The sequence below is a fragment of the Podarcis tiliguerta genome (assembly GCF_965153285.1).
Source record: "Podarcis tiliguerta genome assembly, chromosome: 4".
NCBI lineage: Eukaryota > Metazoa > Chordata > Lepidosauria > Squamata > Lacertidae > Podarcis > Podarcis tiliguerta.
The window spans coordinates 633958-656401 of record NC_139537.1 but is presented as its reverse complement, the minus strand read 5'-3'; the positions used below and the strand labels follow the sequence as shown (position 1 = coordinate 656401).

Below are 22444 nucleotides of genomic sequence, written 5' to 3'. Positions count from 1 at the left end.
GTTGAGTTCTCAGGTTAGGGAGGTTGCTGTGTTTATGGGGTCTGGTGTTGTGAGCACTAGGTCATCTGCCAAGAGCCCTAATTTATAGTTTCTGCCTTTTATTTCCACTCCAGTGTGTCTGCAGCTGCTCGGATTCGGATTGTTAAAGGTTCCAGAGCCAGGATGAATAGGAAGGGAGACAGTGGGCATCCTTGATTTGTGCCCCTTTGGATTGCTATGGTATTATTGTTAGTCTTGCATTTTGCTGAGGCTCGGGTGTATATTTGTTTGAGGGTTTGTAGGAAGTTGGGGCCAAATTTCATGTTAGTTAGTACAGTGGTGCCCCGCAAGACGAAATTAATTCGTTCTGCGAGTTTTTTCGTTCTGCCAGTTTTTTCGTCTTGCGAAGCACCACTGTGTATTGACGGTTTCCCATAGGAATGCATTGGCGGTTTAAAAAAAAAGGCGCAAGACATTTCGTCTTGTGAAGCAAACCCATAGGGAAATCCCGTCTTGCGAAGCAACTCAGAAAATGGAAAACTCTTTCGTCTTGCGAGTTTTTTGTCTTCCAAGGCATTCGTCTTGCCGGGCACCACTGTACTTCTAAAATATATTTCCACTCTAAGCAATCAAAAGCTTTTTGGATTTCTAGGGACATAATTGTCAGTGGGAGTTTAGTTGCCTTGCTGTGTTCAATCAGATTCAGTAGTTTCCTGATGGGGTCTGTTATATTGCGGCCAGGGACAAAGCCAGTCTGGTCTGGGACTATTAACTTGTGAAGGAAGATTTTTAGGCGGTTGGCCAAGATTGATGTGGGTATCTTATGGTTTCTTATTGAGATTGGGCGGAATGATTCTACTTTGAGGCTGTATTTCAGTGGTTTTGGGATGGAGACTATCTTGGAGTAGGTCCAGGTTTTTGGAATGGGGCCCCCTTTTATGATGTCATTGAATAGGTGGGTCATGTAGGGCATCAGGGGTTCTTTGAATTTCTTATAGAATTCTGCTGTAAAGCTGTCTGGGCCATGGGGCTTTGTGAGGCTTCAGGTTTTTGAGGACTGTATCTATTTCCTATGGGGTGATAAGACTGTCCATGAATTCCTGTTCCTCATCAGTTATGGGAGGTGTATAGGTTGGAGTACAATTCTGCAAAGTCTGAGGTTATTTCTTTGGGGGGAAATGTTATGTTGCCGTCCTATTTGGTGTTGCAATGTATTCTTCTTCTGAGTGCTTTTTTCCTACACCTGTTTGCTAATAGTCTGGAGCTTTCCCCTCATAGAATCATAGAGCTGGAAGAGACCACAAGGGCCATCGAGTCCAACCCCCTACCAAGCAGGAAACACCATCAGAGCACTCCTGACATATGGCTGTCAAGCCTCTGCTTAAAGACCTCCAAAGAAGGAGACTCCACCACACTCCTTGGCAGCAAATCCCACTGTCGAACAGCTCTTACTGTCAGGAAGTTCTTCCTAATGTTTAGATGGAATCTTCTTTCTTGTAGTTTGGATCCATTGCTCCGTGTCCGCTTCTCTGGAGCAGCAGAAAACAACCTTTCTCCCTCCTCTATGTGACATCTTTTTCTATATTTGAACATGGCTATCATATCACCCCTTAGCCTCCTCTTCTCCAGGCTAAACATGCCCAGCTCCCTTAGCCGTTCCTCATAAGGCATCGTTTCCAGGCCTTTGACCATTTTGGTTGCCCTCCTCTGGACACGTTCCAGTTTGTCAGTGTCCTTCTTGAACTGTGGTGCCCAGAACTGGACACAGTACTCCAGGTGAGGTCTGACCAGAGCAGAATACAGTGGCACTATTACTTCCCTTGATCTAGATGCTATCCTCCTCTTGATGCAGCCCAGAATTGCATTGGCTTTTTTAGCTGCCGCGTCACACTGTTGGCTCATGTCAAGTTTGTGGTCAACCAAGACTCCTAGATCCTTTTCACATGTACTGCTCTCAAGCCAGGTGTCACCCATCTTGTATTTGTGCCTCTCATGTTTTTTGCCCAAGTGCAATACTTTACATTTCTCCCTGTTAAAATTCATCTTGTTTGTTTTGGCCCAGTTCTCTAATCTGTCAAGGTCGTTTTGAAGTGTGATCCTGTCCTCTGGGGTGTTAGCCACCACTCCCAGTTTGGTGTCATCTGCAAATTTGATCAGGATGCCCTTGAGTCCATCATCCAAGTCGTTGATAAAGATGTTGAATAAGACCAGGCCCAAGACAGAACCCTGTGGCACCCCACTAGTCACTCTTCTCCAGGATGAAGAGGAACCATTGATGAGCACCCTTTGGGTTCGGTCAGTCAGCCAGTTACAAATCCACTGAGTGGTAGCATAGTCAAGACCGCATTTTACCAGCTTATTTATAAGAATATCATGGGGCACCTTGTCAAATGCCTTGCTGAAATCAAGGTAGGCTACATCCACTGCGTTCCCTTCATCTACCAGGCTTGTAATTCTGTCAAAAAACGAGATCAGGTTAGTCTGACATGACTTATTTTTCAGAAATCCATGCTGACTATTGGTGATCACAGCATTCCTTTCTAGGTGCTCGCAGACTGTTTGCTTAATGATCTGCTCCAGAATCTTCCCTGGTATTGATGTCAGACTGACTGGGCGGTAATTATTTGGGTCCTCTCTTTCCCCCTTTTTGAAAATAGGGACAACATTTGCCCTCCTCCAGTCTGCCGGGACTTTGCCTGTTCTCCAGGAATTCTCAAAGATGATTGCCAGTGGTTCTGAGATCACATCTGCCAGTTCTTTTAATACTCTTGGATGCAGTTCGTCCGGCCCTGGAGACTTGAATACTAGCCAAGTATTCTTGTACTATCTCCTTAGTTATTCTGGGCTGTGTTTCCTCTGCTGAATCATTTGCTCCAAATTCTTCAGGTCGGGCATTGTTTTCTTTATCAGAGAAGACTGAGGCAAAGAAGGCATTGAGGAGTTCAGCCCTTTCTGTGTCCCCTGTTTGCATTTCTCCATCTTCTCCTCTGAGTGACCCCACTGTTTCTTTGTTCTTCCTTTTGCTACGAACATACCCATAAAAGCCTTTTTTGTTGCTTTTAACCTCTCTAGCAAGCCTTAGTTCATTCTGTGCTTTAGCTTTTCTGACTTTGTGTCTACACGTGCTGGCTATTTGTTTGAATTCCTTTCGTGGTTTCCCCCTTTTCCATTTTTTGTACACATCCTTTTTTAATCTTAACTCAGTTAAAAGTTCTTTAGATAGCCACCCTGGCTTCTTTAGGCACCTTCCATGTTTCCGTCTCATTGGTATTGCCTGAAGTTGTGCTTTTACTATCTCCCTCTTAACAAACTCCCAGCCATCATAAACTCCCTTTCCTTTTAGTATTACTGTCCATGGGATCTCACCCAGCACTTCCCTAAGTTTTATGAAGTCGGCTTTCTTAAAGTCAAGAAATTGAGTCCTAGTATGCTTGGCTGCTCCTTTCCGCTGTATAGTAAACTTCAGAAGAGCATGATCACTCACGCCTAATGATCCTTCCACTTCTACCCCATTAACCAGGTCATCAACATTGGTTAGGACCAGATCTAAAATGGCTGTTCCTCTTGTTGCTTCTCCCACTTTCTGGACAATGAAGTTGTCTGCAAGGCCAGTGAGGAATATGTTTGACCTTATGCTCTTGGCTGAGTTTGACATCCAACAATTATCCGGGTAACTGAAGTCCCCCATTACTACTATCTCTCTTCCTTTTGCATGCTTGGCCATCTGTTCCAGGAAGGCATCATCTATGTCCTCCGTTTGGCTTGGGGATCTATAGTAAACTCCCACAATGAGGTCTCTGTTATTCTTCTCTCCCTTAATTTTGACCCAAATGCTCTCACTTTGGCTTTGAGGTTCTAAATCTTGGATCTCTTCACAGGTATACACATCCCTGACATATAACGCCACTCCTCCTCCTTTCTTGTCTGGTCTGTTTCTCTGAAATAGATTGTATCCCTCCATTATTACATTCCAATCGTGGAACTTATCCCACCAGGTTTCAGTGATGCCTATTATGTCATATTTAGTTTGCTGTACCAAGAGCTCAAGCTCATCTTGTACTGGGAGCCAATGTAGGTCTTTCTAGACCGGTGTTACGTGGTCTCGGCAGCCGCTCCCAGTCACCAGTCTAGCTGCCGCATTCTGGATTAGTTGTAGTTTCCGGGTCACCTTCACAGGTAGCCCCACGTAGAGTGCATGTCTAAGCGGGAGATAACCACTCTGCACCATGCACCACTCTGGCAAAACAGTCCACGGGCAGGTAGGGTCTCAGTCTGCGTACTAAATGGAGCTGGTAAACAGCTGCCCTGGACACAGAATTGACCTGTGCCTCCATGGACAGCTGAGAGTCCAATATGACTCCCAGGCTGCACACCTGGTCCTTCAGGGGCACAGTTACCCCATTCAGGACCAGGGAGTCCTCCACACCCACCCGCCTCCTGTCCCCCCAAAACAGTACTTCTGTCTTGTCTGGATTCAACCTCAATCTGTTGGCCGCCATCTATCCTCCAACCGTCTTTGTGACGCCTATGTTGGATATAGGGTCCATAAGCAATGTTGCTAATGTTATTAACATCACTGGTATGTTGGGGTAGGTATGAGGGTGTTGATATGCTCTGGCAGCCCCAATGTGCTGCTTGTTTGCCAGATTTTAGCCTGTTTGTGGATTGTTTTATTGAGGTTAGGGTGAAGCAGGACCACCTGGAGGAATTTTACCCGTATGCTTTTCATATACTCAGTTAGCCATATAACCATATATCCTTATAATGATTTTTATATAATCCATGTTTGAATCATGACGGCTCATGCAAAAGCTTATAGCAAATTGCTTAGATCGGAAGAATCCGAAATGAACTCTGCCCCAGTTCGCTTCCTTGTTCTTCTCAATGTCTCGCTCACATAAGGGGGAAGCAATAAATCTGATGTGCTGGCACTTTCCCCCCTGTCCAGACAGGGTCCCGAGTAGCTCAAGCAGGAAGATGCAGAATGTCCCGGCATAGTAGATGGCCATGTAGGAGTGTAAGGGCCGAAGTTCCTTTTTCTTCCTTCTTACCATAAATCAGGGGAAAGGTTAAATGCATGTTCAGACTGAAAAAGCAGAAGTTGGGAGGGAACTCTTTACATGATCAGGGGGCAAGGCTTGAATGCTCTCATTGGTTTTCTTTTTGCTGCCGTGTGCGATTGTATCCGATTATGTCATGTATGCACTCAGGTATAAAGCCTCAGGGCGCTGGAGCCCGGGGCCCAGTCTTTGGGAAAGGATTCCACTGGGTCACTTATTGCTCAGCAATAAATATCACTTTCTTTTTCTCCACTGCTGCGTCTGTCAATTCTGGGACACAAATTGAGTGGGTCACTGGTACCTTAAAAATCCTTGCAAGAAGGGGAATTATTTTACTTAGTAAGGCGTGGGGAGGGGTGCTGAGAGTGAGTTGTAGATTGTTGGGTAATGGGGAGTGTCTTTTTATGTCACCTGGACTGGTGTTGGGTGGGGATCTCTGTGGAGGTGTGAGGCTGGGGGGGGGGGAATATTGATCGTGTTAGCTGTATTGATGGCTTGGGGGGAGAGGAAAAGGAGGAGGGGGTCACCAGTCCATCGGGTTGAGGTGACTTCTGGTTGCTTCATTCTGCCTTCTACGACATTGACCTCCCCTCCCCGTTACGTGTCGTCGGCAAATGTGATGAGCACCCCCTCAGTTCCTTCATCCAAGTCATTTATAAAGACGTTGAACAACAACAGGCCCAGGACAGAACCCTGCAGCACCCCTCTTGTCACTTTTCCCCAGGATGATGAGGAACCATGAAGGAGTCCTCTTTGGGTTCGGTCAGTCAAATCCACCTAACAGTTACCTCGTTCAGCTCACATATTACCAGCTTCCACGTAAATATTTCATGGGGGGACTTTGTCAATAGCCTTACTGAAATCAAGACGCACTATTTCCACAGCTCTGTCCTGATCAACAAAGTTTGTAACTCCATCCAAAAAAAGGGGAGGAGAGATTTCTCTGGCTTGACTTTATTTTTGGGAAAGCCATGCTTTCATCTTGTATGTTTATGTTGTGAAATCTTCAATTGGAGGGCACATAAATATTAAAAATGATAATAAGTAAGGATATTGGCAAGCTGGAACATGTGCAAAGGAAGGTGATTTATGTCTATATTTAATTAGCATACAACTCAACCCAATGGTGCTGACTTGAATAAAATATTGGTGGGAGGGGCCAGGTAATGCCTGCCTTGCACAATCAATCACATGATGCATGCAGGCCATTGGAATGGCAATGGCTATCAACTGGGGTGGCGGCCCCCTCAAATATACTATTGGGGGGCAAAAACCTCTTGGCCTCTAGTTGTTGACTCCTGTTCCCACATCTCAGGACAATTACAACATAAAAACACAACATAAAAACACAAAATACACATCAGTAACTCTACTCCCCACCACATGTTAAAAGGGCCTGAGATGTCAATCAGCCAAAGGCCTGGTTAAAAAGGGGCATATTAGCCTGGCTCCTAAAGCTATAGAATGAAGGGTTTTTCCCCTGTATGAATTCTTTGATGAGAAGTGAGATGGGAGCTCTGACTGAAGCTCTTTCCACATTCCCCACACTGATAGGGTTTCTCCCCTGTATGAATTCTCTGATGCTTAGTGACATCAGAGCTGTGACTGAAGCTCTTTCCACATTCCACACACTGATAGGATTTCTCTCCTGTATGAATTCTCTGATGGCAAGTCAGATGGGAGCTTCTACTGAAGCTCTTTCCACATTCCCCACACTGATAGGATTTCTCTTCTGTATGAATTCTCTGATGCTTAGTGAGACCAGAACTCTCCCTGAAGCTCTTTCCACATTCCACACACTGATAGGGTTTCTCCCCTGTATGAATTCTTTGATGGGAAGTGAGATTGGAACAGTGACTGAAACGCTTTCCACATTCCACGCATTGATAGGGTTTCTCTCCTGTATGAATTCTCTGATGGTAAGTGAGATGGGAGCTCTTGCTGAATCTCTTTCCACATTCCACACACTGATGGGGTTTCTCCCCTGTATGAATTCTCTGATGGGAAGTGAGATGGCAGCTCCTCCTGAAGCTCTTTCCACATTCCCCACACTGATAGGGTTTCTCCCCTGTATGAATTCTCTGATGGGAAGTGAGACTGGAGCTCTGACTGAAGCTCTTTCCACATTCCCCACACTGATAGGGTTTCTCCCCTGTATGAATTCTCTGATGAGAAGTGAGACTGGAGCTCTCCCTGAAGCTCTTTCCACATTCCCCACACTGATAGGGTTTCTCCCCTGTATGAATTCTTTGATGGGAAGTGAGATGGGAGCTCATACTGAAGCTCTTTCCACATTCAAAGCACTGATAGGATTTCTCTCCTGTATGAATTCTCTGATGCTTAGTGAGACCAGAGCTCTCCCTGAAGCTCTTCCCACATTCCATGCACTGATAGGGTTTCTTTCCATTGAGATTTCTTTGTTGGGAAGTGAAATGGGAGCTCTGACTGCTGCTCTCTCCATACTCCAAATTTTTGTATGGCTTCTCCTCTCTGGGAATTTTGTCTTGTTCAGCCTTGTTCTCGATCTGCAATTCATCACAATCTGCAATGGAGACAAAAAGGGATTAGAGGCTCAGGAACAAATGAAGAAGAACTAAAGGGAGTTGCGTGTGTGTTCATTACCTTTGTTGTTTGTCATTAACCAACATATTTATTACTAGATTCTGATGGGTTGTTGAATGTTGCTTTCTTTGATATACTGTAGTGGTAAAATTGTGAAAGCCTTTTAGAAAAAAGTGCATTTCAGATGTTTGATGGCTCATAACACCACTTCTTTTGGAGTACAGTGGATGCTCAGGTTGCAAACATGATCCGTGTGGGAGACATGTTCGCAATCCGCAGCGTTCACAACCTTCAGTGTTGCATCTGCGCATGCATGGATCATAATTTGGTGGTTCTGCGCATTTGCGAGCACTGAAACCTGGAAGTAACCCGTTCCAGTACTTCCAGGTTCGGCTCAGTGCGCAACCCGAAAACACGCAACCTAAAGCGACTGTAACCCGAGGTATGACTGTAATACCATAATATCATATAGCAATGGAAAGATAATTTAATCAAGAATGTAGTGCAACAAAGTTTGTTCAATTATCTGTATTCTATCAAAGGTTATAGACATATGACCAGAAAAGGAAAGCACAACTTGCTTAGGTTGACTTTTGTCAGTGTATTATGGGAATACTATCAATTTGGTTGGTTTTTTTGGTTCTTTCATTTGGTGAGTTTGTAAAACTTAATAAAATAAAACAATGGTACAAAGAGTTGACTAGTTACCCAGAAAGAGATGTAAAATCGTACTACTAAGTGAACAAGGCTACAGGTATGAAGAAATTAGAAGAAAGATTGGGGGAAACTTAACCAAAGCTGGTCTATATTTTTGAAGAGGTATAAGAGACTCAGTCACTCCAAAATCAGACTGGTAAAGGCAGGAAAAGGTGCACAACAGCAATTGTAGAATGGAGAGACTGTGCCTGCATGACAGAAGAAAATCATTACATTCTTCATTAAATTATCTTTCCATTGATATATAGTTTTATGCTATTACTCCCCAAAAAGTGGTGTTATGAGGTATCAAAGCTCTGAAATACACTTTCTCCAAAAGATTTCCACAATTTTGGCCACTAGTGTAAGTTGTTCATTTTAAAGTTAATGTACTTTTTATATGGGGACAGATTGTTATGATTAATGTTTCTGGTTTATATAAGTGTTGGAAGCCGCCCAGAGCAGCTGGGACAACCCAGCCAGATGGGCAGAGTAAAAATAAAAATTACTATTATTATTATTATTATTATTATTATCACTGCTGCTACTACCTGAGATTCAATAAGCCTGGCTCTTCTCTGGGATGGATTTTGTTTGGCCCAGTCATGGCACCCCCTCCATCTCCAATGTCAGTTGTCTCTCTGGTCAACTCAAGACTGACAGCAGCAAAAACAAAAACAGAAAACTTGACAGAAGCTACTTATCTTTCCGCACAACACTGAAGCTAAATAAAAAAAGGCCTTCCAGTAGCACCTTAGAGACCAACTGAGTTTGTTATTAGTATGAGTTTTCGTGTGCATGCACACTTCTTCAGATACCAAAAAAAAAAACACGGGAATTTGCTGGAATACAGAAAAAACTGGAATTTGCTGTTCAAGGTTTATTGTGGGAGTGTTAGGCTCCCAGGTCTTGGAGGGGGTGCTGTTGAGCTCTGTGGAAATGTATGAAGTTTGTTACATAGAGGTATTTTTTGATTTTCCAGGCAGATAGGACGATCCCACAGGGAGCCTTACCAAGAGAGGCCACAATCCCATGAATCTCCTCCATGACATTCTTATGCAGAGCTCTCTGGTCAGGATCCAGCAACGCCCACTCTTCGTCCGTGAAACGAACAGCGACATCTTCAAAGCACACTGGACCCTAAAAGAAAAAGGAAATGTCCTCTTTTGAGACAGCAGAAATATGATCTGCTACACAATACTCTGTTCTTTCCTTCCTCTTAATTGCTGTGTTGTTTCGATAGGATTGCTTTCAATAGGATTGACACACTGACACGCATTCTGGAAACGTATGTCTAGATGCTTGGTTCTGGCCTTAAACTGCCCAGATTCTGCCAACTTCAGACAGGGTTGATTGTCTTCCCAGACAGTGATTGGCAGGCAACAACCCCCATAGATCTCTTACACCAGGCATCTATAGAACTCCAGTTCTCTGCACAATTCTGACAGTGCAATGAACTCAGCCTCAGTAGAGGACAGCGCAATGAGACTTTGCTTCCGGGACTTCCACCCAACTAGAGATTCCACAAGGTTTATTACCATCCCAGATACGGACTTCCTGTCATCCAGATTCGGCCCGTCGCTATCTGCCCAGCAAGTAAGCGCAGTCTCACCGGCAGCTGACAGCTTGAGCCTGAAGTCCTTGGTATCCTGCAGGTAACGCAGCACCCGCTTGATACCATGCCAGGCATTTACACTGGGCTTTGATGCTTCCCTACTGAGCAGATTGGTAGCAAAAGCAATGTCCGGCCTGCTCCATTGGGACAGATACAACAGACTACCCAGAGCGGACTGGAAGAGCTCAGCGTTCTCACACTCAATGCGTTCTCCTAGCCGACTTGTCTTTCACGTGGCTTGTCTCCATGGGTGTCCTAACCCCTGCACAATCAGACATTCTGTACTTCTCAAGCAACTGCTCAATCTTGCCTTTCTGACTGTGCAAGAAGCTTCCATCTTCAGTCCTGTCTATCTGAACACCTAAGTAGATCCTTACTGCACCCAGGTTCTTGAGCTGAAACCATTTTCCAAGCTCTTTGGCAAACTTCTGCACCTGTTTGTTTGCCCCTGAGATGTGAATGATGTCATCAACAAAGATCAACACCATTTCCTGTGACTCTCCTGACCCTTTAAGGTACAGGCAGCTGTCAGCAAGACTCTTCTTGAAACCTAGCTTCTCTAAGGCTTTAAGCCATAAATGGACTTGTGAAGCCTCCATACAGTATTCGGCTCATTGCCCTCAAACGCTGGAGGAGGAAGCATGTACAGATCCTCCTGGAGCTCTGAGTTCAAATAGGCCACATCCACATCAAAGTGATTCACCTGAAAAACTCTTTGTGTAGCAATGGCTAAGAGCATGTGCAGAGTTTCACTTCTGGAAGTAGGAGCATATACCTCAGTAAAATGCAGCCCCTTTTGCTGCGTGAACCCTCTGGCTACTAGCCTAGCCTTGTACTGTGGTTCCCCTGTTGCTGTGGGTTTAAGACGGTAAACCCAGCGGCTGCTCACGGCCTGTTTCCCCACTGGCAACGTTGTGAGGGAGAACACACCTAGAGACTCCATTGAGCTCATCTCCTTCTGCATTGCCTCATGCCATTTCCTGGCTTCTTCCTGAGGCAGTTTCTGAACATCCTCAAAACTCTTGGGTTCACACTGTGCCATGCCAACCCACACACTTGTGACTGCAAACCTGTCAGGCGGTTTACCTTTTGTTGTGCGAGCTGAACATCTCAACCCAGTTTCAGGTACCCCCTCAGACCCACTAGGACCAGCTAGAACATCCTTGGCCTCAGAGAGCTCCCCCTCTGACTTACTGCACCGTTTAGACTTCTCAGCTGAACCTGTGGGTGAGGAAGGAGCACTTCTCTGTTCAAGCTTCACAGCTTTAGGAGTTCTTCCCTCTACCTGCTCTGGGTCAGGACTCTGTGCCTCAGCAGCAGGTTCAACCTCTACCTCTTCCTCATCAGCAGAGTCTTGCAGACTCCCTGAAAGAACATCAGGGTTCCCATGTACGCATGTCCATCCATTCTACTCACAGAACTCAGCACTGCTGCTGAGCAGAATCCTGGACTGATTGCCTGTTGGATAGGCAAATCTCCACCCCTTGGACCCTGGCTCATACCCACAGAAAATCATCTTTGGGGACTAAGGCCACCCTTTCTGAGCTTGGCCTTTGGCACAAGGACCCTCACAGCCTGAGTACAGCTGGGTTAAAGTGGTTCTGTTATGTCTTCTGTCAAGGTCATGCTGACTATAAGAAGAGGCCAGAAGGAGCCTGGGTTTCTCTTTCTCTGTCTCTCTCTCTCTCTTCCTTCTGGTGTTCTGTACATAGTATGCTGAGTGTTGAGGTTTAAACTTATTATAAGTTGTGGGAAATTTGCTGCAACTGGATTTCTTATGGACAGGGCCAATCCTGAATGTTTTAGATTTGGGATCATTATGCTCATTTGTCTTCAGTAGCAGTAAAGCTCTGCTGGGTGAAATACAATTGCCTCTGGTCTATTTTGGGGAATCCTGCAACTTCTTTACGTTTTCACTCTGGTAACTATACATTGGAGTTCTGCCTGGATCAATACTGAGTAGAATTCCATGACAGGGTCTTCCTCCATGAAATCAGCTGCCAAAAGAGAAGGCCCCTAGCTCCCCACAGCTTTCCAAGTCCCCTCCTCTCTGGGGCTTCTGGCAAGTGATCCAACAGTGCGACCGTCTGCAGCCTGCCTTTGCTCCTCCATTGACAGACGTCTCCTGGCTCTGAGAGACAAGCAGGGAGGGTGGATTCTGGCAGAAGGAGAGGGAGCCCCCGGTGGCTCCTCCTTCTCCGGACTCACCTCTGCCTCTCAACCTCCCTCCTCCCACTCGCCTCCTTCCTCTTCTGCCTCCGATTCTGCACTGCATTCTGCCACAGAGTCTCCCAGCTCACTAAGCCCTGTTGCCCCTTCAGCTTCTGACACCTCCTCTTCCCAGGCTTCTCCCTCTTCCCCCTCTGACCGCTCATCTTTCTTCCACCTCCACTCCTTGGACTCTGAGACGTCTTCCCTTCCTGGCTCCCTGGCTGCTTCCTCCCACCATTCCTCTGTGCCCAACCAGTCCATGACATTGCTCCATCCCTCGGCCTCTGTCCCCACAAGGCAGCTTCCCCTGACCTGATCTGGTTCCACAGCCACTGCTTCCCTTCTGCCCCCGTAAAAAGGCGGATAAAGAGGTCTTGCTGCCATCATTCTGCCACCTGCAAGAGAAAAAAGGTAAGCAGGACGCCAGGAGTGCCTGCTTCTCTCACAGGTGAAACAGGGCATCTCTAACTACAGATGGGCCTTTGAGAAAGTCTTACTTGCTGAGAGCATGTGGACGTTTGTGCCCATTTCATATGTTAGTTATGCCAAAATATATCTCCCCACCTCTGGACCCTTGGTTCCGAATGCCTGCAGACAGAGAAAAACCACCCAGTGGCCTCTCTCTGGTGTCCAACGGAGGCCTCTCTGCCTCATAGGAATCCAGGTCCATTTCCTCAAAACGATCCTTTTCCTGAAAGAGCAACAAGGATTCAAAACAGAAAATGAATGACAAGAAATAGCAGAAAGAGAATGGAAAAGTAAAAAAATTTAAGGGTGTGAGATCTCATTCCATGGATGCCTTCCCAGAAAAAGGATGGGCCATCAGTAGAGCATTATGGGATGTTCTCCATCCTCTTTCGAGCCCCTAATAATAGTAATTATAATAATTTTTAATTTGTACTCCACCCACCCTGGTCGGAGCCAATATTTCGGCGGCTAACATCATAAATCTAACAGTATACAAAAAATATAAGAACAGGCAATCGATTAATTAAAATACTTCTTAAAATTAGTTCAAAACAAGTTAAAATCTGGACAGACAGCAGTCCACTGGTAAAATTGAGAGTGGTTAATATTCGCTAGGGCCAACTATTGTTACCACTGGTCTTATAAAGGAGGTGTGAGCGGGCTAGGAAGCCTCTTTAATGATTATTCTTGTACTGAAAGAAAAGAATCAGACTGAACCCTGACCAAAGGCCTAGCGCATGTCAAATCCCGCAGTGCCCTGGTCTCTTGTGAGAGAGCGTTCCACCAGGCCGGAGCCACATCTGAAAAGGCCCTGGCTCTGGTCAGGACAGTATCCAGAGGAAAGTCTCCCTCACCTGCTTTCTCTCCTCTGCCTGACTCAGGAGGAAACCTTCGGCCAGGGCCACTGCCTGGGAACTGGTCTCCGCTCCACAGTCCCTCACCCAGCTCTCCATCTCCGGGGGAAGGACAGCCAGGAACTGCTCCAAGATCACCAGGTCCAGCATCTCAGCTTTCGTGTGCCTTTCTGGCTTCAGCCACTGACGGTCAAGGTGGTAGAGTCGGCTGCAAACCTCTCGGGGTCCTTCTACCTCCTGGCAGCAGAACTGCCTCAACAGTTGGCTCTGCACCTCTGAGCGGAGGGTGTCCTCCTCACCCAGGATCTTCAGCACAGAGTTTTCCCAGAATCCCCCACTGCTCCCAGTTTGGATGGCATGGTCCCTTCCTGCTCCAGGACTAGCTGAGTCTTGCTCATCCATCTGTGCTCTCAGGAAGCCTGTGAGAGATCGGAAGGAACCCTTTGGTAATAATAATAATAATAATAATAATAATAATAATTTATTATTTATACCCCGCCCATCTGGATGGGCCTCCCCAGCTACTCTGGGTGGCTTCCAAAAAAATATTAAAATACCGTAATACATCAAACATTAAAAGTTTCCCTGAACAGGGCTGCCTTCAGATGTCTTCTAAAAGTCTGATAGTTGTTGTTCTCTTTGACATCTGGTGGGAGGGCGTTCCACAGGGAGGGCGCCAAGACCGAGAAGTCCCTCTGCCTGGTTCCCTATAACTTGGCTTCTCGCAGGGAGGGAACCGCCAGAAGGCCCTCAGTGCTGGACTTCAGTGTCCGGGTAGAATGATGGGGGTGGAGACGCTCCTTCGGATATACTGGACCGAGGCCGTTTAGGGCTTCAAAGGTCAGCACCAACACTTTGAATTGTGCTCGGAAACGTACTGGGAGCCAATGTAGGTCTTTCAAGACCGGTGTTATATGGTCTCGGCGGCTGCTCCCAGTCACCAGTTTAGCTGCCACATTCTGCATTAGTTGTAGTTTCCGGGTCACCTTCAAAGGTAGCCCCACGTAGAGCGCATTGCAGTAGTCCAAGCGGGAGATAACCAGAGCATGCACCACTCTGGTGAGGGAGTCCGCAGGCAGATAGAATCTCAGCCTACGCACCAGATGGAATTGGTAAACAGCTGCCCTGGACACAGAATTGACCTGCGCCTCCATGGACAGCTGTGAGTCCAAAATGACTCCCAGGCTGCACACCTGGTCCTTCAGGGGCACAGTTACCCCATTCAGGACCAGGGAATCCCCCACACCTGCCCGCCTCCTGTCCCCCCAAAACAGTACTTCTGTCTTGTCAGGATTCAACCTCAATCTGTTAGCCGCCATCCATCCTCCAACCGCCTCCAGACACTCACACAGGACCTTCACCGCCTTCACTGGTTCTGATTTAAAAGAGAGGTAGAGCTGGGTATCATCTGCATACTGATGAACACCCAGCCCAAACCTCCTGATGATCTCTCCCAGTGGCTGCATGTAAATGTTGAAAAGCATGGAAACCATCCGCTACCTTCGCAAACTTTGCAAAATCATTGCAGGAGATCATGTGGCCCGTACTGGGCCCCGATGTTGCAGGTGGTTCCGCTAAATTGTGAACCACCTGAAAAAGTCTCCTGCTGCTGTTTTCTGCAGATGCAATAGAGGCGGTGAAGAAAGTCTTCTTCGCCGTCACTACCACCACTTGGTAGGCTCGACATTGAGCTCTAACCTGTGTCCAGTCAGCTTCAGAATGGGTCATCCGCCACCGGCGCTCTAGCCGTCTCAACGATTGTTTCATTGCCCTCAGATCCGTGGAAAAACACGGGGCTGCCCGGGCTCCATGCAATCGGAGAGGGCGCTTCGGAGCCAAACAGTCAATAGCCCTGGTTAACTCCACATTCCAGCGGGTCACCAGGGAATCAGCTGAAAGGCCATCAACATGGGATAAAGCATCCCCTACCATTCTCTGGAAACCATTTGGATCCATTAAGTGGCGGGGGCGGACCATCCGAATTGGTCCCACCTCCCTGCAGAGGGGATGGGTCGCAGAGAAGTCCAGTTGCACCAGGAAGTGATCTGACCATGGCACTTCTTTCGTTTCGCTTTTACTCACCAACATCCATAGAGGTAAACACCAGGTCCAAGGCATGTCCGCGGCTATGGGTTGGGCCAAACTTATTCAGGGACAGCCCCATGGAGGCCATGCTTTCCACGAAGTCCCGAGCGGCCCCTTGTAAGGTCGTGTCAGCATGGATGTTAAAATCCCCCAGGACAACCAAGCTAGGTATCTCCAGGAGAACATCTGCCACAACCTGAAGCAGCTCGGGCAGGGAATCCTTGGTGCAGCGGGGAGGTTGGCACACCAAAAGGAATCCTGTACTGCCCCTATTGCCCAACTTCCAGAACATGCACTCGGAGAACTGGGTCTTCCCAAAAGGACGCCTGGTGCAAACGAATGACTTCCTAAAAATCACTGCAACCCCCCCTCCCCGCCCACATTACCTGGGTTGCTGTGCGTAAGAGAAACCTGGTGGACAAGCAGCGGCAAGGACACGTCCATCTGCTTCATCCAACCAAGTCTCTGTCACACATGCCAGGTCAAATCCTCCATCCATGATGAAGTCATGGATGGCAGTGGTCTTATGAATCATTGACCTGACATTGCACAGCAGCACCTTCTGGTCATGTGGGTATCCCTTGCTGATTCTAGTATCTATCCGGTCAGTACCAGACCTGGAGGCAGGGATAGTCCTCAAAAAACGACTAAACCTGCCTCCTCTGTAATGACATGGTCTTAGCGTAACTCCTCCTCCTACCCGTGATCACTGAGATCGGTTGTCCCAGTGCATCCCCCCCCCCGGTGGAACATGCCCCAGCCATTTTGTGGGCTGGGACCCACTCCCCGGCAGCCCTGACACCTTAAAAAACAACAACAATAAAACAATACAAACAAAAAAACTGTAAAAATTACAGAAACATCAAAATCAAACAAATTCTGAAGCCCAACCAAACATCCATCCTAGCCCCCCCCCATACAAAAAATTCAAAAGAAATTTTTAAAAACATACTATCCTAGTGAGGCCCCGCCCTGGGCCAGGTGGTGAGTGGCGGGAGCAGGGCCCTCAGGCACTCACACAGGGGAGTCCTCTTCACAACGCACTGGGTATCTTGATCTTTGGCTGTCTGCCTGACTCCCTCAGCTCAGAGCTCTTCAGCTCTGGGTTCTTGTTAGCTTCCTCATTCATAGACTCCATATCTGCACAGGCTGCAGTTTATTAGGGGATATGAGATCGTCCTCACAGCAAGAGTCTGTCCACCCTCATCAGCCTCAGACCTCAAGGAAACCTGGCTCCTTTTTCATGGTTCTCCATTTTAACCTCTTTCATGTTGTCATCTTTCATAACCTGTCAGCAGGACTTGGAATGCAGAAGAACAAGAAGGAGGAGGAAAACCCATTGCCAGCACCCACCTTCACTCCCTTTCTAAGTTTGTCCCCTCTGGGCACCCTTTGATCTTCTGCCAAGTTCTGTCCGTCTTAATGAGAAGCTCTAGCAAATCCTACAAAGCAAATACACTGTTCTGTTACAGAATTTGTAGGTCAGGAGAAGAAACAGGATCCCTGAACAAGCATGGATGAGTCTTGCCAGGAATCAGGACTGGACAGCACCAGAGCCCAAACTGTGAGATACCTTTTTGAAAAGAAAGAGAAGGAGGAATGCAGAATGTGGAGGCAATTGAAGGGATTTCTGGGAGATGAATCAGCCTGGTTTCTCCTGCCTTCCAGTCAATGCATGAAGTCAGAACTGACTGACAAGGGAGTCATTTGAAAAATGGATGCCTGGCTCTAGTGGGGGTCCTCACCTGGGGGTCCTCAGGAGTTGCTCTCCCCCCACCCCCACTTCTGGGCACATTTCTCCCCTGCTTTTGTCTCCTTTTCTTGCACGTGGACTCTCTGCTGCTCTCCAGACAGACTCCTGGGGTGGGGTCCCTTTTTCTTTGCTCTGAGGGCCAGGTATGTATCTAGTCAACCCCCTGAGGGCCAAGTGGGTGAGGCCAAAGGCATCTCCTTTGAAATTTAGGCAGCTAAATTATTATTATTATTATTATTTATAATTTATTATTATTATTATTATTATTATTCTCTTAGATAGGCTAAACACACGCACAGCCATTGATGCCAAGGTCCCTGGAGTAGCAGCGCCCATTTCCAGCAACAACCCCTTTGGGACAGGGAGGATGTGGTCCTGGGATGCCCTGCTCTGGGTGCGAGGGGATTGCTGCACTGGCCTCCGTGGGGAGCTGCCCTGGGAGACACTGGGAAACTGGTCTCCAATGCAGCAGCCAGACTAGGGGCTGGGATCCCTCTCTTTATTCCTGGCCTCTTTCCCACCTTTTTTGGGGGGGGGGCGCTAGTCCACCTCCTCATCCATGTTTGGAAACCATTTGCACCTGTTCCCTCTGTTGTGCAGTGATGCTGAGAGACGTCACAGAGAGTTAAAGTCCCAGGGACTCCTTTGTTTAAAGAAGGAGATTTCGGGGGAGTCATTGTTTTTCCGAAGGGGGGGGGCGGAAGGCCAAATGAGTTTGGGATCCTCTGCTCTGCAGGAAGGAGAGCGTGGCAGACCTGGCCCCTCCCTGGCAGGACCCTCTCCTCCCTGACTTGGGGTCCCCCCCCCCCTTGCAGGAGCAGATCAGGCCCCCCAGGCCCCCTCCCCTGCTGCAGCCCTGGGACCCCCACCAGATCCCAGAGAGGAGACTCACCAGATCCCGGGAGAGAGAGGAGACTCACCAGATCCCAGAGAGAGAGGAGACTCACCAGATCCCGGAGAGAGAGAGGAGACTCACCAGATCCCAGAGAGAGAGAGGAGACTCACCAGATCCCGGGAGAGACACCGAAGCAGGAAAGGACTGGGGAGGGAGGGGCCTTGGCTCTGGAAGACCTGCCCCCCCCCTGCTTCCTGGCCTGTCTAGGAAGGCAGCTCGGTTCCCTTTAACCCTTGCAGGGCCGAGTCCACCCACGCCTGTAGCCAGGCAGAACCTCAGCTTTCCATGATTTTCTGTGGAGGGCCAGCTGCCCCCCCGGCGAGGCCCCTGCCCGGCTCTCCTCTTGGCCGGGCCCGGAGCACCGCCCTGCCTGGGCCTGCAGCCCCATCTTCTCGCAGGCCTCGCCTTGAAGGGCTTGAGGCGGCCCGCTGCTGGCTTCCTTCCCCGGCTGCCCCGCCTAGGCGAGCCCGGAGGAGGAGGAGGAGGAGCAGCTCGTCTTCCTCAGAGCAGCCGGCCAGCGGAGACACAGCCCGGCCGGAGGATTGGCCGCATTTCTCGGGCTATTTCGGAGCGCTTTGGCCAAAGCTGCCTCTCAACTGCCTCCTCGCCCTCCCAGCCAATAGGCAGCCGAGCTTCCCGCAGTCCACACTCGCCTGCCCAATCAGCAGACACGCCCGTCCCGCCCAAAGCAGGGAGAATTCATCGGGAGCCAGACAAGGTCCTCTCACGCGCGGGAAAGTAGATGCTTGACCTGAAGGCCTCAGGATTCAACATGGTTCTGCAGGCACAGCTTCCCTCCAATTCAGTTGCTGCACTTCAGGGAGATGTTCAGGTTTCCAGAATAGGTGGTGAGAGGCTAAACACTCTTTCTGCGGCTTCTCTCTCATCCCCTCCCTTAGTTATGAGGGGTCTTTCCGTGAGGTACTTTGGACACAGCCCAGCTTCCTTCACAGCGAGGGGCCACTTTTCCTCGCTTCCCCTGAGGTATTTTCCTTTGTACGCCAGACCCAGGGGATCCTCTCAGCCCTTGCCACGGACTTGGGAATTAGAAGATCTCTCTCCTCCTGACTGGAAGGAGACCCCAGAAGAAGAGGAGAGTCTTCCCACAGCTTCTCCCTCCAGCTTCTCTCCCATCTGAATACTCCCTTCAGACCCTCAACATGGTCTCCCCATCTCAGCCGTGAGGCTCCTTCCTCTGGCTCCATAGATATTCTCCTCAGAGCGGATGATCCACTCAGATCAGAGCCACTTCTCCCTCCCTCCCTCCCTCCACCCTCCCCTCATCCCCATCTTCTCTCCATCACCCCTCTCTCCCATCTCAAATCCAGCCCTTTCTAAAAATCCCCTCAGAAATGGCCCTCTTTATTTTCCCTCCATCCCTCTCTTGTAGGGTAGCCAATCAGAGAGAGGCCCTGGCCCTCTGGTGGAGTTGTGAGGGACAAGGGTTGCCTTTACCTTTACACCCCAAACTAAGGGACGCAGGTGGCACTGTAGTCTAAACCACAGAGCCGATCAGAACTTTGGTGGTTCGAACCCCCACGATGGGGTGAGCTCCCGTTGCTCGGTCCCTGCTCCTGCCAACCTAGCAGTTCGAAAGCACGTCAAAGTGCAAGTAGATAAATAGGTACCGCTCCAGCAGGAAGATAAACGGCGTTTCCGTGCGCTGCTCTGGTTCGCCAGAAGCGGCTTAGTCATGCTGGCCACATGACCCGGAAGCTGTACGCTGGCTCCCTCGGCCAGTAAAGCGAGATGAACGCCGCAACCCCAGAGTCGGCCACAACTGGACCTAACAGTCAGGGCTCCCTTTACCTTTTACACCCCAGACTATGTTGTCCGTCCCAGCAACCAACTGCCCCAGCAGGCCTTGCAATCTCCCCACTGCTTGAGCTCCCCCCCAAAGGGTGAAATATACTCAGAGTATTGATTCCATGCGCTTTATTTCAGCTCCTAGTATACAGTGAATGAATTTCCCCCCAAACCTCTGGCTATATATACATGATTTATACAATGGGTCCCACGTGATTGGCTGATTCAAGTGCCCTCCTAGAGCCTGAATGGACTGCTCCTACAGGCCAATCAGGTTGCTGCCTTCTGGATCCTACCTGCATTTTGTTCTAGGATCCCAGCTCAGTACATACCACCCTCCCCTCTAAGTTCCAGTCGCACCCAGGAGGTTTGCATTCATAGGCCTCAATGTACGCTGGCTGCCTACATCTAAGTTGATGCCTGGGGTGTTTCTCGGTTGGGGGTTCTGGTTCTGGCTCATGTTCCGGGGCTGCTGGATGCTCAGGGCCATTTGGTCTGGCACAGCCGGCCCAATCAGTCGGAACTCTGGTTCCTGTGGCTGCTCGGCCTTGGGGGTCATCTCTGTGCATACTGGTTCTGCCTCCCCTGCCCACTCCTCCTGCTCTATGGGCCTCACCGCCCAGCTGCCCCCTTGGGACCCTTCTGTCCGGCCCTCCTCCCGGTTTTCTCCCAGGAACGGTCGCTGGCACTGTCAGCATTGCCCCCCCCCCCGTTAGCACCTCATAATACATGGGGCAAGTCGCCCTGGTGACTGTGGCAGTTACCCATGACGGCCTGCCCTGAAATTCTTTGTGTACACTGGGTCCGGGGGTCCATGCTACCCCCCGCCGCTGCCTCGTCCTGAGCTCTGTTGGGGTGAAGGTGGTCAAGTCTTATTGTGAGGCGCCGGCCTTTAATCGTTCCGCTGGGCTCTGGCCGGTTGTTGTGCTGGGGTTGCTGTGCTGAGCTAGAAGGAATGTGGTGAGGCGGTACTCCCAGCCCCCCTGTGTCATGCGGAAGAGAAGGAGAAGGAGAAGAGTTTGGATTTGATATCCTGCTTTATCACTGAGACCTAAAGGACTCTTAGCGGCTAACATTCTCCTTTCCCCGCCTCCCCCACAAAAAACACTCTGTGAGGTGAGTGGGGCTGCGAGAGTTCAAAGAAGTGTGACTAGTCCAAGGTCACCCAGCAGCTGCATGTGGAGGAGCGGAGACACAAACCCGGTTCCCCAGATCACGAGTCTACTGCTCTTAACCACTACACCACACTGACTCTCGGTGGTCTCGGGTATCTTTGATGCTCTGCACTGTGCGCTCTGCTTTGCTGTTGGTGGCTGGGTGGAACGGTGGCAAGCAGACATGGCGGGTGGCATTTTGCATTGTGAAAGTCTGGACCTCCTCAGGCGTGAATGCAGTTCTGTTGTCTGAGACGAGGGTGTCAGGAAGTCCGTGGGTCATGAACAGCCTACGTAGTACCCAGATGGCCACGGCCATAGAAATGAAACCATTCCAGGGTGACCTCCAGTCATTTGGTGTTGGAGTCCACCACTACAAAGGATGTTTTTCCCTGGAAGGGGCCAGCGAAGTACATGTGCAGGCAGAACCATGGCTCTCGGGTGGACTCCCAGGACTGGATGGGGGCCCTCAGGGGATCCAGGTGGGACGCCTGGCAGGTCTGGCAGTATTGAACCCAGGCCTCTATCTCTCCGTTGATCCCGGGCCACTACACGTAACTCCTGGCAAGCGCCTTCATTCTCACTAACCCTGGGTGTCTCTCGTGTATGGCTGTGAGGAACTTTTGGCGGAGTAGCTGGGGATCTACCATCCTCCTCCCACATAACCGGCATCCCTGGTGGGCCAACAGTTTGTGTTTGCGGGTCGTGTAGCCCGCAAATCCGGACCTCGGCTGTTACTGGGACATTCTTGCCACACCCAGTCCAGGACCTGGGAGATGACCCTATCTTGGAGTGGCACGCTCGTTCCTGCACCAAATTTTAAAAATGATTATAAATAAGGATATTGACAAGCTGAAACATGTGCAAAGGAATGGGATTCATGCATTTAATTTGTATACCACCCTACCCAGCAGTGCCGACTGAAATGAAATATTGGTGGGGGGGATCAGGTAAGGCCCGCCTTGCACAATCAATCACATGAAGCATGCGTGCCATTGGCATGGCAATGCCTATCAACTGGGTGGGTGCCCCCTCAAATATTTTATTGGGGGGCAAAGAACCCTCAGCCTCTAAGAGTTGGCTCCTAATCCCTACACCCCCAGGTCTAAGGACGGTTACGACATAAAAATATAAAAACAAAAAATACACATCTGTAACCCCCCTCCCAGCATTTTAAAAGGACATTAGATGTCAATCAGCCAGAGGCAAGGTTAAGAAGGTGCATATTTGCCTGATGTCTAACCCTATACTGAAGGGTTTTTCCAAACTATGTATGAATTCTCTGATGCCTAGTGAGATGGGAGCT

General features: G+C 49.0%; 4 protein-coding genes and 1 long non-coding RNA gene across 8 annotated transcripts in view; 1 reads left to right on the top strand and 4 right to left on the bottom strand.

The window, feature by feature from the left end:
• Positions 1-22444, bottom strand: part of HPX (hemopexin) — a 512404-nt gene that overhangs the window by 138042 nt on the left and 351918 nt on the right. The gene's annotated exons all lie outside the window — the stretch shown is intronic.
• The window catches only part of LOC310675545 (uncharacterized protein), a 288356-nt gene that overhangs the window by 97223 nt on the left and 168689 nt on the right, over positions 1-22444 (bottom strand). For 2 of the 3 annotated variants that reach the window (XM_083436370.1, XM_083436371.1), the window contains exons 2-3: positions 12733-12814; positions 12436-12518 (exon numbers count right to left, since the gene is read on the bottom strand). The exons of the other annotated variant lie outside the window; for it this stretch is intronic. In XM_083436370.1, coding sequence (XP_083292496.1) covers positions 12436-12518; positions 12733-12814 — 165 coding nt within the window. The remainder of the gene's footprint in view (positions 1-12435; positions 12519-12732; positions 12815-22444) is intronic. 3 annotated transcript variants of the gene reach the window in all.
• LOC310675631 (uncharacterized protein) overlaps positions 1-22444 on the bottom strand; it is a 136517-nt gene that overhangs the window by 76408 nt on the left and 37665 nt on the right. The window lies entirely within an intron of this gene.
• LOC310675849 overlaps positions 4209-22444 on the top strand; it is a 35222-nt gene continuing 16986 nt past the window's right edge. Inside the window, exon 1 of the long non-coding RNA XR_014510236.1 lies at positions 4209-5150. This is a non-coding gene — a long non-coding RNA (uncharacterized lncRNA). The remainder of the gene's footprint in view (positions 5151-22444) is intronic.
• LOC310675747 (uncharacterized protein) lies at positions 6106-8815 on the bottom strand. 2 transcript variants are annotated; one of them, XM_083436798.1, is made up of 2 exons: positions 8395-8815; positions 6106-7581 (listed from the first exon to the last, which is right to left on the bottom strand). In XM_083436798.1, exon 2 carries the CDS (start codon positions 7421-7423, stop codon positions 6497-6499), a length of 927 nt encoding a protein of 308 aa, XP_083292924.1. In that variant the 5' UTR covers positions 7424-7581; positions 8395-8815; the 3' UTR covers positions 6106-6496. The 2 variants fall into 2 exon arrangements, with proteins under 2 accessions (XP_083292924.1, XP_083292925.1); XM_083436799.1 differs by lacking the exon at positions 8395-8815 and having other exon boundaries at positions 6106-7342; positions 7480-7604.

Excerpts from the sequence above, each read along its gene's own strand:
- LOC310675747 (XM_083436799.1), bottom strand. The coding sequence starts at position 7,575 with ATGAATTGCAGATCGAGAACAAGGCTGAACAAGACAAAATTCCCAGAG. Across the intron at positions 7,343-7,479 it reads TGGAGAGAGCAGCAGTCAGA|TGCTTTGAATGTGGAAAGAG; the intron begins GCTCCCATTTCA and ends AAATCCTATCAG.